This window comes from Phyllobates terribilis, unplaced genomic scaffold (assembly GCF_046119375.1).
Source record: "Phyllobates terribilis strain yellow unplaced genomic scaffold, ASM4611937v1 Scaffold_11__3_contigs__length_659146591, whole genome shotgun sequence".
Lineage (NCBI taxonomy): Eukaryota > Metazoa > Chordata > Amphibia > Anura > Dendrobatidae > Phyllobates > Phyllobates terribilis.
This window is the reverse complement of record NW_027362771.1, coordinates 336976439-336993688: the sequence shown is the minus strand read 5'-3', so window position 1 is coordinate 336993688 and position 17250 is coordinate 336976439. Positions and strand designations below refer to the sequence as shown.

At 39.7% G+C, this 17250-nt stretch overlaps 1 protein-coding gene across 2 annotated transcripts in view; it reads right to left on the bottom strand.

The window, feature by feature from the left end:
- Window positions 1-1258: 1258 nt before the first annotated feature.
- Window positions 1259-17250, bottom strand: part of CD276 (CD276 molecule) — a 31698-nt gene continuing 15706 nt past the window's right edge. Inside the window, exons 3-8 of one of the 2 annotated variants that reach the window (XM_073652764.1) lie at window positions 13482-13829; window positions 13100-13396; window positions 11569-11709; window positions 9262-9300; window positions 9095-9127; window positions 1259-1905 (exon numbers count right to left, since the gene is read on the bottom strand). In XM_073652764.1, coding sequence (XP_073508865.1) covers window positions 1880-1905; window positions 9095-9127; window positions 9262-9300; window positions 11569-11709; window positions 13100-13396; window positions 13482-13829 — 884 coding nt within the window. In that variant the 3' untranslated portion in view covers window positions 1259-1879. Of the gene's footprint in view, window positions 1906-9094; window positions 9128-9261; window positions 9304-11568; window positions 11710-13099; window positions 13397-13481; window positions 13830-17250 lie in introns of both variants that reach the window. The other variant, XM_073652763.1, reaches the window with a different exon arrangement.

Sequence of the window (17250 nt, the reverse complement as noted above, 5' to 3'; positions counted from 1 at the left end):
CGCCACAGGCACATAGCCTGCTCTTCTGAACGCCGGGACAGGCCTGGGTAAGAGCTTTTCTTCTTTCTTCACTGCTTGCTTTCGGCACAAGGTTCCCATCAAGGACAGGAAACCACCTGATGTTGGGGAGGGGTGCCGCTTTTTTATTTTAGTAGATTTCCTGTCCTTGGTGGGCGGATCCCTCTCAGGTGTGCTGTCATGTGTGAAGGGAAAAAAAAATCATCTCTTTTTTCTCTTTATACGTTCATGTGAACTTCACATAAAGTATAGGACAGTTGATGAAAATTCTGCAACAAATCCACCCCATGTGAATAAATTGAGTAACAGGCAATATGTAGACTAGAGCATTCAGTTGCAGTACTAAGCAAATATATGGTTTGTGTTTCAAGCGGATATGGAGTCTAGCTTTTTTTTTTGGAGCGAGGTGTTTTCTCTGGGAATATGCATTAGTCAGCAAGATAAAAGTCCTTTTTTTCAGTGAGTAACTTTTTCTCTTGGATTCAGACCAGCAAAAATAGAGCAGTTTCACTGTGCAATAAAAAAAATCCAGAGAGAGGATTATACTTTTAGGCATGAAACATCTACTGCATATATGAGGGCAGAGAAGCATTGAATCTTTCTAATCACATAAGCATAACCAGTAGCTTGCAAGCCAGAATGGTGCACTATACAAACATGCGCCATTTCTCCTGTTTCTACTTTTTGAAGATGGGTCGCATATAGCACATACATAATGGAGACAGAAATGCTTCTGTTTTTGGGTTATGACCACAACACACCCATACCTCTACAAACCAAGCGCCCCTGACAGGTCTACCCCTATATTATAATGAACTGTCAGACTGAGGCTAAGTTCGTTCACACGTTCAGTATTTGGTCAATATTTTACATCAGTATTTGTAAGCCAAAACCAGGAGTGGATGAAAAATACAGAAGTGGTGACGTGTTTCTATCATACTTTTCCACGCCTGATTTTGGCTTACAAATACGGAGGTAAAATCCTGGCTAAATATTGAACGTGTTCTAAGATACACTTTATGGGCACTTTTCAGGGCAGCTCTCAGGCACCTACAACAGGATCATGAGTAGGGTGTTAACAGAATTCAAGGAACCATGAATGTTGTCATTTATCCAAAATTATGAAGACACGCTCCAGAAAGACCCTTTAGTTTATAATAATCTTAGCATTTCAGTCTCTACTTTCTAATGAAATAAACAAGTTTTTCATGACAAGAAAGCATTTTATTAAAAACCTCTTACAAGAAAATAGCAAATCCCTTAATGTTGTGGTTCCAAGGCAGAATAATGTATCAAACTTTATTGCCATAAAAACATACAATAGATACAATATATTAGGCACTGTACTGCTTTTTCAAAAATCACCTTTTTTTGCAATATGAGTAATACATTATAATCTTGTGTGCGATTTTATCACACTCCTGTAGATTTCTGGACCCGCAGAACTAAGGAAATGTAATAATTTCGATACAGAATGAACATTCAATGACCAGTTCAGTCACTAATAAGAACGTTCAGTGTTCACACTAACAAATTAAAAAATATTTGAAAAAAAATTATAAAAGGGAACTTAAAATGTGCAGTTCTGCAGTGTACGTATGTAATTAAAATGTGCCATAAATAACTTTACTTCCCAAAAGTAATCACCATTGATCCAGCCCTCACTACTGAGACGTTAAGCAGCAGAGTGGACAAAAACAGTGTTATCCTACGTCCTTCTCTCGCTACTGCTAATATAGAATGTTTTTACACAATGGGCCAAGTATAAATCCGCACAGGAAGGCAAATCCACTGCACGTTCCATGAAAGATTCCTTCGTCCTTCGAGTGTAGAGTGTATTTTCCAGATCATTTTGCAAATGTCATTCTAAAGTTGAAGTGTCATCACCTGAAACAAGATAATACGTTTGAGACCAACAAGTCAGCAGATGGGGTAAACAGAATTTCTATTAAGTGTTCAACATAGCCTTATCCTATATCAATTTCTTATTTTATAAAGCATGCTATGCTATCTATATGGATCAGCTACAGTTAGGTCTCAAAATATTTGAAAAGTGACTGAATCTTCGTGATTTGGGCTATGAGATGAAATTGAAGTGCAGACGTTCAGGTTTAAGCAAAGGGCTTGAACAAAAATATCCTGTAAAACGTTTAGGAATTACAACCATTTTTCTACAAAGCTGCCTCATTTCATGGGCTCAAAAGTAACTGGACAAATTAACTTTACCATAAATAAAATATTAATTTTTAATACTTTGTAGAGAATCCTTTGCAGGCAATGACTGGTGACGTCCATGGCTTCCAGACTTCAGGCAAACACTGGGTTTCCTCCTTTATGATGCTTTGCCAGGCCTTTACTGCAGCTGACTTCAGCTGTTGGTTGTGGGTCTTTCTGCCTTCAAGAAGCACTCCTACCATCAAATTTTTTATCCACTTAATTTATTGTAATAATCATATTATATAGCACTGTGCACTTACAATTGCTCATTTTGCCCTTCTACCCAGCTGAGTCTTCTGTTTTCCATTAGGTCTATGACATCTCATGATTAACCCCTTCACGACCTTGCGATTTTCTGTTTTATTGCTCCCCTTCTCCCAGAGCCACAACTTTCGTATTTTTCCATCAATATGGCCTTGTGAGGGCTTGTTTTTTGCGGGTAGAGTTGTACTTTTGAACGCCACCATAGATTTTACCATATACTGTACTGGAAAATGGGAAAAAATTCCTAGTGTGGTGAAATTGCAAAAAAAAAGTGCAATTCCACATTCCAAATTGTTTTTTTTTTTTACCATGTTCACGAAATGCTAAAACTGACCTGCCATGATAATTCTCCAGGTCAGTACACGTTTGCAGATACCAAACATGTATAGGTTCTTTTTTATTTAAGTGGTGAAAAAAATTCAAGGTTTGTAAAAAACAAAGCCACCATTTTCGGAGACCCGTAGTGTCTCCATTTTTCGGGATCTGAGGCTGGGTGAGGGTTTTTTTTTTCCTGTCAAGGTGACATTTTTATTGATACCATTCTGGGGTAGATACAATGTTTTGATCTCCTGTTATTGCAATGTTGCAGCCACAAAAGAAAAAAAAAGGTAATTCTGGAGTTTTGATTTTTTTCCTCATTATGTCATTTACCGATCGGATTAATTTACTTTATATTTTGATACATCGGACATTTATTTATGGTTTTATTATGAATGGGGCAAAAAAGGGGGTGATTTGAACTTTTATATTTTTTAAAACATTTTTTTTTTATTTTACTTGCTTCAATAGTCCCCTTAGGAGACTTGAAGCTGAAATCTTCCAATCGGTTGTGCTACACATAGCAGGGCTTCAGGACTAATAGGATGGTATTTAACAGGGAGAAATGCAAGATTCTGCATCTGGGCAAGAAAAATGAATATTACATCTATAGAATGGGAGGAATAGAACTAAGTAACAGCACAAGTGAAAAAGACTTGGGTATACTAATAGATCACAGACTGCACATGAGTCAACAGTGTGATGCAGCAGCAAAAAAGGCAAACAAAGTTCTGGGATATATTAAGAGGAGCAGGGTGTCTAGATCAAAAGGAAAGTAATTATCTCCCTCTACTCCTTATTGGTCAGACCTTATCTGGAATACTGTGTCCAGTTCTGGGCACAACATTTAAAAAAAAAGACATTGAAAAACTGGAGCAAGTTCAGAAAAGAGCTACCAGGAGGGTGAGCGGACTGCAAAGTACGAGAAACGGTTAAAGGATTTGAGAATGTTTAGCTTGCAAAAAAGAAGGCTATGAGGAGACTTAAAGGGGTTTTCCCAAGAACAAAAGTTCATTTTAATCAATAGATCTTTGAATAATAATAAGTTCCACAATTGAATGTATTTAAATAAAATGTTCCTGTGCTGAGATAATCTTATAAATTTGCCCCTGCTGTGTAATGGCTGCATCTGACCATGCCATGCAGGAACACGGTCTGATCATACCACATCTCCTGGGTAGGGTAGGAAGCAAAAGACTATACAGACATTACAGGAGGGGATCGCAGGTAATTCTTTCTTTGAAGTAAAACATTGTTTAAAAACAGGCAAGGAAATGTTTTACCTCACAAAAAAAAAAAATCAGCTGCAATCTCGTGCTGTAATGTCTGTATAGTCTTTTGCTTTTTCCCCTGCCCAGGAGCTGTGGTATGATCAGACCATGTTCATGCACGGTCAGACACAGCCATTACACAATACACAGTTGGGGTACATTTATAAGATTATCTGAGCACAGGAACATTTTATGTAAACACATCCAATTGTGGAACTTATTATTATTCCAAGATCTTTTGATTAAAATCAACTTTCGTTTGTGGGAAAACCCTTTTAATAGGCTTCTACAAATAATTTCAGCTATATCACAGTGTAGAGGGATCATCATTCTCATTTGCACATGGAAACATGAGAAGCATTAGAAATCAACTGAAAGGGAGAAGATACAGATTAGATATTAGAAAAACTTTTTGACAGTGAGGGTGGTCAATTAGTGGAACAGGCTGCCACGAGAGGTGGAGAGTTCTCCTTCAATGGAAGTCTTCAAATAGAGGCTTTACAGACATCTGTCAGAGATGGTTTAGTGAATCCTGCATTGAGCAGGGGGTTGGACACAATGACCCCGGAGGTTCCTGCCAACTCTAACATTCTATGATTCTATGTGTAGCAGAAATCATCATCTCCTATGAATGTCGACTGGGGGCATTTTGAACATTTATATTTTTTAAAATATATACAGTACAGACCAAAAGTTTGGACACACCTTCTCATTTAAAGATTTTTCTGTATTTTCATGACTATGAAAATTGTACATTCACACTGAAGGCATCAAAACTATGAATTAACACATGTGGAATTATATACTTAACAAAAAAGTGTGAAACAACTGCAAATATGTCTTATATTCTAGGTTCTTCAAAGTAGCCACCTTTTGCTTTGATGACTGCTTTGCACACTCTTGGCATTCTCTTGATGAGCTTCAAGAGGTAGTCACCGGAAATGGTTTTCACTTCACAGGTGTGCCCTGTCAGGTTTAATAAGTGGGATTTCTTGCCTTATAAATGGGGTTGGGACCATCAGTTGTGTTGTGCAGAAGTCTGGTGGATACACAGCTGATAGTCCTACTGAATAGACTGTTAGAATTTGTATTATGGCAAGAAAAAAGCAGCTAAGTAAAGAAAAATGAGTGGCAATCATTACTTTAAGAAATGAAGGTCAGTCAGTCCAAAAAATTGGGCAAATTTTGAAAGTGTCCCCAAGTGCAGTTGCAAAAACCATCAAGCGCTACAAAGAAACGGGCTCACATGAGGACCGCCCCAGGAAAGGAAGACCAAGAGTCACCTCTGCTTCTGAGGATAAGTTTATCAGAGTCACCAGCCTCAGAAATCACAGGTTAACAGCAGCTCAGATTAGAGACCAGGTCAATGCCACACAGAGTTCTAGCAGCAGACACATCTCTACAACAAATGTTAAGAGGAGACTTTGTGCAGCAGGTCTTCATGGTAAAATAGCTGCTAGGAAACCACTGCTAAGGACAGGCAACAAGCAGAAGAGACTTGTTTGGGCTAAAGAACACAAGGAATAGACATTAGACCAGTGGAAATCTGTGCTTGGTCTGATGAGTCTAAATTTGAGATCTTTGGTTCCAACCACCGTATCTTTGTGCGACGCAGAAAAGGTGAACGGATGGACTCTACATGCCTGGTTCCCACCGTGAAGCATGGAGGAGGAGGTGTGATGGTGTGGGGGTGCTTTGCTGGTGACCCTGTTGGGGATTTATTCAAAATTGAAGGCATACTGAACCAGCATGGCTACCACAGCATCTTGCAGCGGCATGCTATTCCATCCGGTTTGTGTTTAGTTGGACCATCATTTATTTTTCAACAGGACATTGACCCCAAACACCTCTAGGCTGTGTAAGGGCTATTTGACCAAGCAGGAGAGTGATGGGGTGCTACGCCAGATGACCTGGCCTCCACAGTCACCAGACCTGAACCCAATCAAGATGGTTTGGGGTGAGCTGGACGGCAGAGTGAAGGAAAAAGGGCCAACAAGTGCTAAGCATCTCTGGGAACTCCTTCAAGATTGTTGGAAGACCATTTCCGGTGACTACCTCTTGAAGCTCATCAAGAGAATGCCAAGAGTGCGCAAAGCAGTCATCAAAGCAAAAGGTGGCTACTTTGAAGAACCTAGAATATAAGACATATTTTCAGTTGTTTCACACTTTTTTGTTAAGTATATAATTCCACATGTGTTAATTCATAGTTTCGATGCCTTCAGTGTGAATGTACAATTTTCATAGTTATGAAAATACAGAAATATCTTTAAATGAGGTGTGTCCAAATTTTTGGTCTGTACTGTATATATATTTTTTTTTACTTGCTTCAATAGTTCCTTTAGGAGACTTGAAGCTTCAATCTTCCAATCGCTTGTACAATACATAGCAGGGCCTCAGCCCTGCTATGTGTAGCAGAAATCATCATCAACTATGAACGACAGCCAGGGGTCGGCGTTCATAGGCGGAGATCTGTAATGACAAGCATGGGGATCTTCTGCAAATCCCCGGCTGTCATGCCAACCCATCGGTGCCCGGCGATCATGTGACAGGAATGCCGATGGGCGGATCTTATGACGAGCTTCCAGCACGCTCGAGCTAAACGCCGCTGTCAGTGATTGAAGTTGACAGCTGCGGGTGGATCGCAATTTCAACCGCAGCTGTTAGAGACACATGTGGTGTGCTTTGGTTCATGAGCAATTCCAAGGCTTCTCCATAGTTTCTTTTTCCCATTAATTTGGTACAGGTTGATATTAGTTTCATCTGTCCAAAGAATTCTTTTGAAGGTCGATTAATGGTTTGCAAGTTGATCTTTGTTCACTGCTGTCTTTTTGGATGTCCAGCCTTTATGAATTCCCAAGCTCACCAGTGCGCTCTATTTTGTAGAATGTACCAAACTGTGATTTGGCAACTCCTAACATTTCTGCTATCTCTGTGATGGATTTTTTCTTTTTTTAAGCCTAATGATGGTCTGTCTCTCTACCATTAAGAGCTCCTTTGACTACATGTGCGTTCACAGCAACAGCTTCCAAATGCAAATGTCACACCTGGAATAAGCGCCAGACCTTTACCTGCTTATTTGATGAATTAACAAGGGAATGGCACATGCAGCCCATTTAAGAATCTTTTGAGAGAATTGTCCGATTACTTTTGGTCCTTTCAAAAAGAGGCAGCTACATTTTAAAGAGCTGTAATTCTTAAAGGAAACCTGACTTCAATAAAATGGTGCCGGAGGTGGCGCATGAGCAGATCGATATTTCAGCTCTGAACTGACCCAAGATTTCGATCTGTGCATGCGCTGCATCCGGCGCCATTTTACTGACCTGCACACAGGACGCTGGCTCCCATTGCGCACGCGCCCACACACTGATGGCGGAGCTGAATTTTAAAAAGGAGGCAGGTCACTGAATAATCATTGACCTGCACAAGAAACAGGAGGCTGGTGGGGTGGTGGAGAACAAGAAGAATACCCTCCACCATCGTCCCGCCCAGAAGCACACAAGTCATCATTTTCTGAAAACTTCATAAAGGTGAGTATTAAACAACCACAGAGCGGATCCCTTCACATCAGGTATCATATTAATCAGCATCACAGTGCCATTATAGCCATGCCTTTAGTTTATAGAGAAGAATCCTGTTGACACGTTTCCTTTAAACCCTCACTCAAGATGTGAATACCTTCAAATTAAAAGCTGAGAGTCTGCACTTTAAGCCCAAAAATAATTATATAACTGTATTTTGAATATGTTTTGGTAAACAGCTAAAATTGCAAAACTTCTGTCATTATCCCAATTGTAAATTAGCATAAGTACTATGTCAGGTCTGCAGCTAAGCAGCCAAATATGCAGCCGGTTGCAGTGCACTGTGTGGTATGATGTCCATCACTTCCAACATTACTTTTTCAGGTATCGGATCAGATAAGCTAAACTATGCTCTCCACAGGCTTCAATAATTGTGCACCCGTGACTCTTGCCTCTTATCGCTGGTTCACTAGCTTCCATGTTAAGGTATGTCCAAGCGGGTTATAAATGCTGTGGATTTTCTGTGCTGATTTGCTTACAGAAAATATGAATAAGAATAAAGTTAACTAACAAGTGGACGTGAATGTTAAAAATTTCAGCCACATGCTGCAAAATTTACAGTATGGAAATTGACTGAGGTGTGTATATTTAAAGCCACAGCATATCAATGTCTCTTGCCAAAAAAACAACAATTTGTTCTTGATTTTTCCCAATGTCTTCAATGAAAACGTAAAAGTTAAAGTCTACTGTTGCGGATATGGATGATAATTTAAACTAGGAAGAGCAGCAAATGACGCTCCTGGACCCTTGTCTGGTTCCCCACTGGTCTCTAAACACTGGACTTCAGCAATTTAGCTGGAGTAAGAGCAACAAGATTTGGCCAAGGAATTGTGAGCGACAAAAGACAAACAGTATACAGCTTTTTTGTTTAAACTGTAATTTTACAACCTGTCAAATAAAAGAAATATAAGAATGATTTGGTGTCGAGTTACATAATGGATTGACATACAAATTTGTTATTTTCATAATTCTCTGTAAACGACTGAATATAACTTATTTTATGCTAGATACCACTGGTGATAAACATGGGACTGGTCTGGCGTCTATAGCAGGGCATGGAAAATGCTGCCTGCAACGTTCTGCCTGGCGTAAAGAGACGTCCAGTGTCAGAACTGATGCTGTGAATGCTAAAACTTTCACAGTAAAGCATGGGGTCAGTTCTCACATGGAAACACTGGAAGGAAACAAAACAGGGCTGCCAGACATGGGTTGTGATAGAGAAAAACTGTTTTGGTACTAATGTCAGAAGGCTCTTTTCAATTAGCCATTTATAAAGGTCAACCAAAAGAGAAACATTGTTTCAAAAGATATCGGTTGTGTATGAGAGGATTTCTTATCAATGTCTTGCTCTATCATTCTACTCCAATTTTAATTTCTATTGATAATGTTATTCTCGAAAGTCTACATTTTATGAAACCAGTGTCTTACCTTCGGCTGAGCTGGTTTTTAGAGGCTGCATGGCTGTAAAAAGAGAGAACATTGGTGGATTTTATTTTCAGCGGAATCATCACGCAAAAAAACAACAACAACATCACAATAAATCAGGGCAGCTTTCTACAGGACAGGTTTTTCTCCATTTATCTGATTAACCATACCTGTTTTTAACTCTCCATTTTCCTCACGCTCTTCATTGCCTGCTTTATAGAAATGAAGTAAGAATATGGTTAAACGTGATGGGCAAATGTATTTTGTCTGTGAACAACAATAAGCACCTATATAATATTCATAGCGAAGCGAGGTGCTTTCATGGGTGACATAGTACACACTGAAGGAGCCCCCAAACTGCTTAATGGCGAAGAGTCATGGTGCTATGGCCATGGTACTTGTATGCTGAAAGGATTCACAGCTGCAAACACGTGATAACACAGGATAGGTGATGAATGACTGATAGCTAAGATTCCCACTGATTACAAGAACTGGGTCTTGATCCCTCGTTCTTCGTCCTCTGGTGAGGACTAAATGGAATGGCACAGTCATGCATGGACTGAATTGAACGGCAGAATAATAATAATAATAATAATTTTTTATTTATATAGCGCCAACATATTCCGCAGCACTTTACAATTAAGCGGGGACATGTACAAACAATAAATTCAATACAAGGTGAGACAGTTTAACAGTTACATCAGGAGTGAGGTCCCTGCTCGCAAGCTTACATTCTACAAGGAAATGGGGGGACACAATAGGTGGAAAGTGCTTGTTATTTCAGGTCAGGCAATTATAATAAGTCGGGATTATCATATAAAGCTGCATGATCCGGTCATCAGCCTGTATGTTCAAGTGCAATACTCAATTACCGAGTGCAGTTATCGTGTGCATGGAGGGTGTAGAGACAGATGAACAGTGGGGGGCAGATTCTGTATAGTAAATCATGCATGGCCACTGCAGCTGCATTCAGTGTCCATGGAAATGATAGGTATAGTAGCCAGCACAAAGCTCTGCTATCTTCATCATTCCCATAGTTATGAATGGAGTGGCAGCTGTTATGCACAACTAAGCTACTCCATTTAAACCAAACCACAGTTAGGAAGAATGGGAAATTGGGACCTAAATTCTTGTAAAATCAGTGGTGTCCCAGCTGTGGGACCTGCAAAGATCAGACATTAATCACCTGTCATGCAGATAGGAGACAAGTATCTTTCATGGGAAAACCCCTTATAGACAAGGGGTGAATCAGCCTACCGCACAGGCTTTTAATCTCTTAGTGAATATGGACGTAGCACTTGGGGTCAACAAGTGTGGAGAGGCCAACAGCGACCGCTTCATTAAAACCCTGTGTTAGAGATTATCAGGAGCATTTAAAAACAGCCGCAAATCAGAATTCGGCTCCAGCCACTGCTGTTAGATACAGGTGCTGGCTATGTAATATAGCCAGCATCTGCCGCGTGTGGAGAGATTTCAGCTCCTGACCCCACTGCAGCAATGATGTACATGTGCTTCATTTTTTGTTAAAGGGATAAACCCAAATTACACTCAACCAAGTGCAATGTCTAATGCATCTTCCTATGAGTATCTTATTTTCTTTTTCTATGTCTCTGCACCAGGCACCCCAAACTTGCTGTAGGGTAAGTTTATAGGGGTCAGATTTTCTGGAAAAAAAAATTGCAACAAATCTGTAGGGAAATCCACAATGGCAAGTCTGCACCAAATCATGCAGATTTGCCAATGCAGATTTCCTGCAGATTCTGAGAAAAAAAAATCAATTTTAAATCAATTGAAAATCTGCAACAAACCTGTGACAAATATGAGACATGGTTTTGTACTGTGGGTGTGGGGGTTGCAGGGGCGATTGTGCAAAATCCTATGAGGACAAAAAAATATTGCACTCCTCTTCCCCACAACATCCATTATCAAATAATTAAGGAAGACCAATGCTGTAATCCACTGCATAGACAGTAACAGATGACAAAGCTCTCAATATAATCTCGACTGCTATACTCTGCATAGACATTGAATCATGTGCAGCACTGTGCTCTCCAGAAGAGACAGAGGCCTGCTGGGAAAGCTGTTCCAAATGTAAATGTATAAATACATGAAAAAAAACACAGAAACACTAACATAATACATTTTATGTTTTTATACACTTTGTGCTTGGGGGATAAGGGATTTGATACCGGACTGATGTAAGGGACTCAGGGAATGCCAACAGTCCTTGAATTAGGGGCCAGAAAATACTTGCCTTGAGCTCTGGCAAACACTGATGAGACCTATATATTAAAAATCCTCAATGCAAGCCGGTAGAGTTGATTTGCTAAAACCTTATTGTTTTTCCCGCTACTATATATGTTGAAGACTAAAATCTTCAGGGAATGCATCCACACTGACATAGTGCAGCAACAATATGTTCCATCACAGCAGAGAGGTACTGTGACCCACCCAGTCCATAACTTTGTCCTAATTACCTGCTTCTTCCTGCTCCTCCTCACAGGTCTGTTTGAGATGTTTTCTGCATACACATGCCAGAGCAACTAGAAGACCAAGTAGGCAAGCACATAGCCCGACCGTCACCCACACAACGACCAAAGGGAAAGAAAGATGTTGACCTTTACACAAAAACATGATATAAATTAAATAAAGCTACTGGATTCCATCAATAAATGAAAGAATTTTGTTGGCACAGAACTTCAACAATTTGGTGGACTCAACCTAAAGTGGCCAACTCTTAAATTTAGCTATAACCTCTTATATATACACAGCAAAACTAATCTATATTAATTATTTTCTTACCATAGCAACATAGCAGCATATGGTAGAAGCAAAAGTTGTAGTATGTCATACGTACTTTTTGTCTGTGTTTTAAAGCATATGTAAAGAATCCGAGTTTGTTTTTGGTGCCTTTTTATTTAAAGACGTTGTCCACTACTTTAACACTGATGACCTATCCTTGGGATAGGTCATCAATGTCTGATTGGTCGGGGTCTGACACCCGTTACCCCCGCCGATCAGCTGTTATCGGTATCGGTGGTCGCCGGCCAGAGATACTCACTTGCAGAGGTGGCTCTCTTCTCACAGTGGCCGATGTAGGGTATTGCACTTCCACCTCCTATTGATTTGAATAGTAGGCGGATGTGCAGTACCATGCGGAGGCCACTATCACAAGACAGAGCAGCTCCGCAAGTGAGTACTTCCGGACGGCGACCACCGACACCAGCTGATTGACGGGGGTGCCGGGTGTCAGACCCCGACTGATCAGATATTGATGACCTATCATAAAGATACGTCATCAATGCTAAAGTAGTGGACAACCTCTTTAACTGTGTGACCATTTGTGACTGCTACATACTGTTTTTTTTTCAACAAACCAAGAAATGAAAATACAACAAACTGGTACTTAGGCACTGAATAATATACATTAGAATAGCCTCATTAGGGAGACATATGTAGTTATAAAACTGGTTTTCCAGGCTTGGAACAAAAGTCTTTATCACAATTCTCCGGTATTCCCAATGCAAGGGGGAAGTCACGTGACCACGTGCATGTAAGTTCCATACTTGTGATAACAAGCCGACTAGATTGCTACTCGTAAGGCTTCTCTCCATAAAAGTGAATAGAGAGCAGCCAAATATGTCTAATTAGCATGTGACTAAGTATGTAAACTACATATACTTGGTCAAGTAACTACCACCAGGGAATGTGGTTCCAAGCCTTGACAGTCCCTAAGAAAACCAGTTCTAGAGAATGTAAAATAAATAAATAAAAAGTAGAGATCAGCAGAGTACATAAGCACATAGCCAATTTCAGCAATTAAATGTAACTCAACTGATTATACATAATAAAGTATTATGAATAGTACTAAGCTAGCATTATAAAATGCATATACACTGCCTAGTGCAGACTGATTTACTGTAAATAGAGGAAGGAGTTATCTGCTGTTCTTAAAGCCAAACATCTGGTGACTGACCTATGACTAAATGATGTATTTACTGCACTGACCTGTGACACTGAGCGATGCATGAGTCACCATCTGCAGCAGAGGATTATATACCAGGCAAGTGTAAGTGTCATTGGTCTCCAGGATTACACGGATAGAGCTCTGCACATGGAACAAGCCTTCCTCATTGGCTACTTGAGATGCTGTAATATTTTCTGTAAGGTTCTTCCCACTTCCATCTTGCCACAGTATTTCAGCCTGAGGATATCCGCGGTAGGTATGGCAGGTTACAGTTACCTGGTCACCAGGCTTAAGTCCTTCACTAGGATCCATGTGCAAAGTTGGCTTAGTGTAGAAGGCTGCAAGTAAGTGAAACATATGGGTTAATTGAACATCACCGGATGAATGTCATTAACAAGATTTGGACCCACACATAATGCTTACCTGCCACCTGAAGACTTACAGCAGCTGAACTGGAGTTCCCTACATTTACAAAGCATGTATAGCTGCCTTCATCAGATAAACTGACTTTGTGCAGTAGGAGAGACATGTTACCCTCTGGTAGCTGTCCAAGAAAAAGTTGTGTCCGGTTAATAAATTTAGGATCTTGTTTCTCTAGTTGCTCTTGTCCTTGGGTGTAAGCGTGAACCTGCTGGAGTTTTGTAATCTCCCAAAACACACTGAGGTCCTGCAAGGAAAATCCATCTGGAGGAGAAAAGCTGCATGGAAGTATGACATCTTTATCCAGGATCCCAGTGACAGGAAAATCAGGGACAATGACTTCAATGGATCCTTAAATAAAATAAAAATACAAGACAGCATTAGGCTATGGTCACACGTTGCGTTTTTGATGCGTTCATTTGCGCAGGCAAAACCTGCTCTCTTAGCAGCAAAAAAGTTGCTTAGTTTTTGCCGCGGTTTTTTTTTTACTGCATTTTTGTCAGGCTACATTCGTCTCTTCTGCATGCTGAAACTTTAGTGCATAAAAAAATAAACTGATTCAACTTCATCAGGTTTTGACACCAAGAACACAGCAAAATCTGATACCGGAGTTTTTTTCAGCATTTTTTGCACTACCTATTGCTTTCAATGCAAAAATGCGCTGCAAAAATGCTGAAAAAACACTGAAAGAAGTGACATGCTGCATTCTGCAAAAACGCAGCTCTTTGACAAAACAGTCAGGATAAAAAACAAGGTGTGTGCATGAGATTTCTGAAATCTCAGACTTTGCTGGTACTGTAAAACGCAGCTGAAAATTTGCATTAAAAAACGCTGTAAAAACGCAGCGTGTGAATATAGCCTTAAAGAGAGAGGTAGCAATTTTTGCAGCCTTTGCAGGCCGACGGGAAACTAATTACACCCTCTGAATTCTACGGTTTTACATATCAGAACATACAAATAAAAAACTTGTAATTAGCAATGCTAAAATTAGGTAAATACAACCTCAGATGAACAACAAGAACATAAATAATGGCACGGTGAAATTTGTTAACAAATACTATGTCTAAATGCAGTTGCAGTGTGTAAAGTACAAATCAAGCTGTAAAACAACCTTTAGCAGCAATAACCTGAAGATTTTTTTCTCTATCTGTATCAGTCTCTTATATCATTTTGAAGTAATTATGGCCCACAATTTAAATTGTTACTTAAGTTTATTGAGGTTTGTGGACATTAGTCTATATATGGCTTGCAACTGTTAGAACCTTGCTCTTAGTTTTTTTTCCTTTGCTGGTCACATGACCTTGTTGGCCTATTTAATCCTGCTCCGCCCTTCTGGCTTTGCTGGACTTCATTGTATATCTACTTTCTAGCTAGCCTGTGCTCTGTGTCTTGCTCTGTTAGTTTGCTTGGTCTACTGACCTCTATGTTCTATATATTTTGTTTGTTCGTCTGTCTGCTACTATTTCTGTTAGGAGGTGTCCCATATTCCTCCCAGTCCTTAGTACTTGTAGGGATTCCTTCCTCACATCTATAGGTCTCCGTACAGACTAGCTTAGGACTTTAGCAGGTCTGATCGCAGGATCAGGTTCCCTGTTACATCGTAGGGATTAAGCTGAGTTCTATCGTAGGGACAGATCTCCTCTCTTTCCTTAGCTCTGGTAGCAGAACATAACAGCAACTAGGGTTGAGCGAGTATGTTCTGTCCGAGTATGCTCGGGCCGAGCTCCGAGTATTTACAGCTGCTCGGTGATATGGTTGAATCGCTCCCGTGTGCATGATTTGCAACTGTTTGACAGCTTTATTACATGTGAGTAATGTGTAAGAAATAGACACTCCTCACATGTAATAAAACTGTCAAACAGTTGCAACTCATGCACACGGGAGCGATTCAACCATATCACCGTTCAGCTGTAAATACTCGGAGCTCGGCCCGAGCGTACTCGGCAAAAGGGTTAATAGAACATACTCGCTCAACACTACTTGCAACACCTTGATGTTTTCTCCTTCAGCCATTCTGATGTAGCTTTGCTGCTATGCTTATGATCATGGTCCTGTTTCAGCCAAGCTTTAGCTTTTGGATAAATGGCCTCACATTTGACTTTAGAACACTTTGGTGCACAGAAGAGCTCATGGTCAATTGTCAATGACTGCAAGGTCTGAGGCTGCAAAGTACAAATCATGACCCCTCCGCTCTCATGTTTCACAGTTTTATGAGGTGTTTGTGTTAATATGCGGTGTGATTTTTACCAAAAGTGGCACATGGCAATATGGCCAAACATCTCTACATTGGCCTCATTTGTCCAAAAGTCTTGTGGTTTCTTCAGATGCAACTTTAGCTATGCTACCATGTTCTTTTTAAAGAAGAGGCATTATGCTGGCTACTCTCTAAACAAGCCATACTTGTGCAAGTCTTTTTCTTATTGCACTGTCATGTATTAGAACATTTAGGCCATGTTCACACGTTGCGTTTTTTGATGCGGTTTTTTTCTGCAGGCAAAACTTGCTCTCTTGGCAGTAAAGAAGCTGCTTACAAAAAGCAGGTTTTGCTGCGTTTTTCAGGATCCCAAAGTTCAACTTTGCTCCCACCTCAGAAGCATGAACACATGTCACCAATGCAAGACATATGTGAAACCATAAAACCATTTTTTTTTTTTTTTTTTTTTTTTTTTTTTAAAAAAAGGCAATTTGATCAAATTATTTAGTGGAAAAAGATTTTTATGTCTGAAAAAATTGTAACTATTCTGAACAAAAAAGTTCATATCAGTTCATGAAAAAATACACAATTACAAATGTAACAGTGAAGGGAGGTGAATTGGTCGGGAATACCTTACCCAAGACATTGGCAGTGCATTGAGTTTGTAATACACTTTATTTCCACACTTTTGTCATCTTTTCAGTTGATCAGGTATTGTTACATTTCACACCTTGGTCGGCCAATGTTTACCTAGCACACATATCACTAATTTAATTAAACTGTACTAATCCTAACTAAATTGTACTGATCCTATACTGCCATTCTCGGTGAGGAGACCAAGACATGGTTTAAACTTGGGAAAAAATCACAAAAATAAATGTGTTTCACATACTGCTGTACATGCTTTTTTTTCTTTGCTAAAACGCAGGAATCAGGTTTTGCTGCTTTTTAGATGAAAAAAACCCACATACAGCAGTATGTGAAACCCATTTATTTTGCACCTTTTCTGGTACTGTAAAACGCAGCTTAAAATTTGCATTAAAAAAGCAGCAAAAACCCAACGTGTGAACATAGCCTTAGCATGCTAACTCAGACCTCGAGTTTGAGCTGTAGCTCTTTGTTGTTTTTTTTTGCAATTCCTCTGAGCATTGCACACTCTAACCTTTCGTAAATTTGCTGGGACATCCACTCCTGGGAAGATTGTCAACTGTCTTGAATCTTTTATCCTCATGAACAATCTTTCTCACTGAAGAATGACAGCCTACAGGTTACTTGGAAATAGTCTTATAACCCTTCCCATTTTAATGGACAGCAAAAGCTGCTTCTCTAAAATCATTGCTCGTTTTTTTTCCTCCTTTACATCATGTTAAAATATGCTAAAATGCTCCAGACCTGCAAACTGCCAAAACCTCTGCTTTTATAGACGTGGTCACACTTGCTGATAACTAATCAAGGGCACCTGATTAGCAGCATCATGCTGCTAAATACTTATTTCATAAGAGTTAAAAGGGGTAAGAGTGTGCTTGAATATTCACACACTGCTTCTGTATTTCTGCCTAGTTTTTGATAAATAATTAT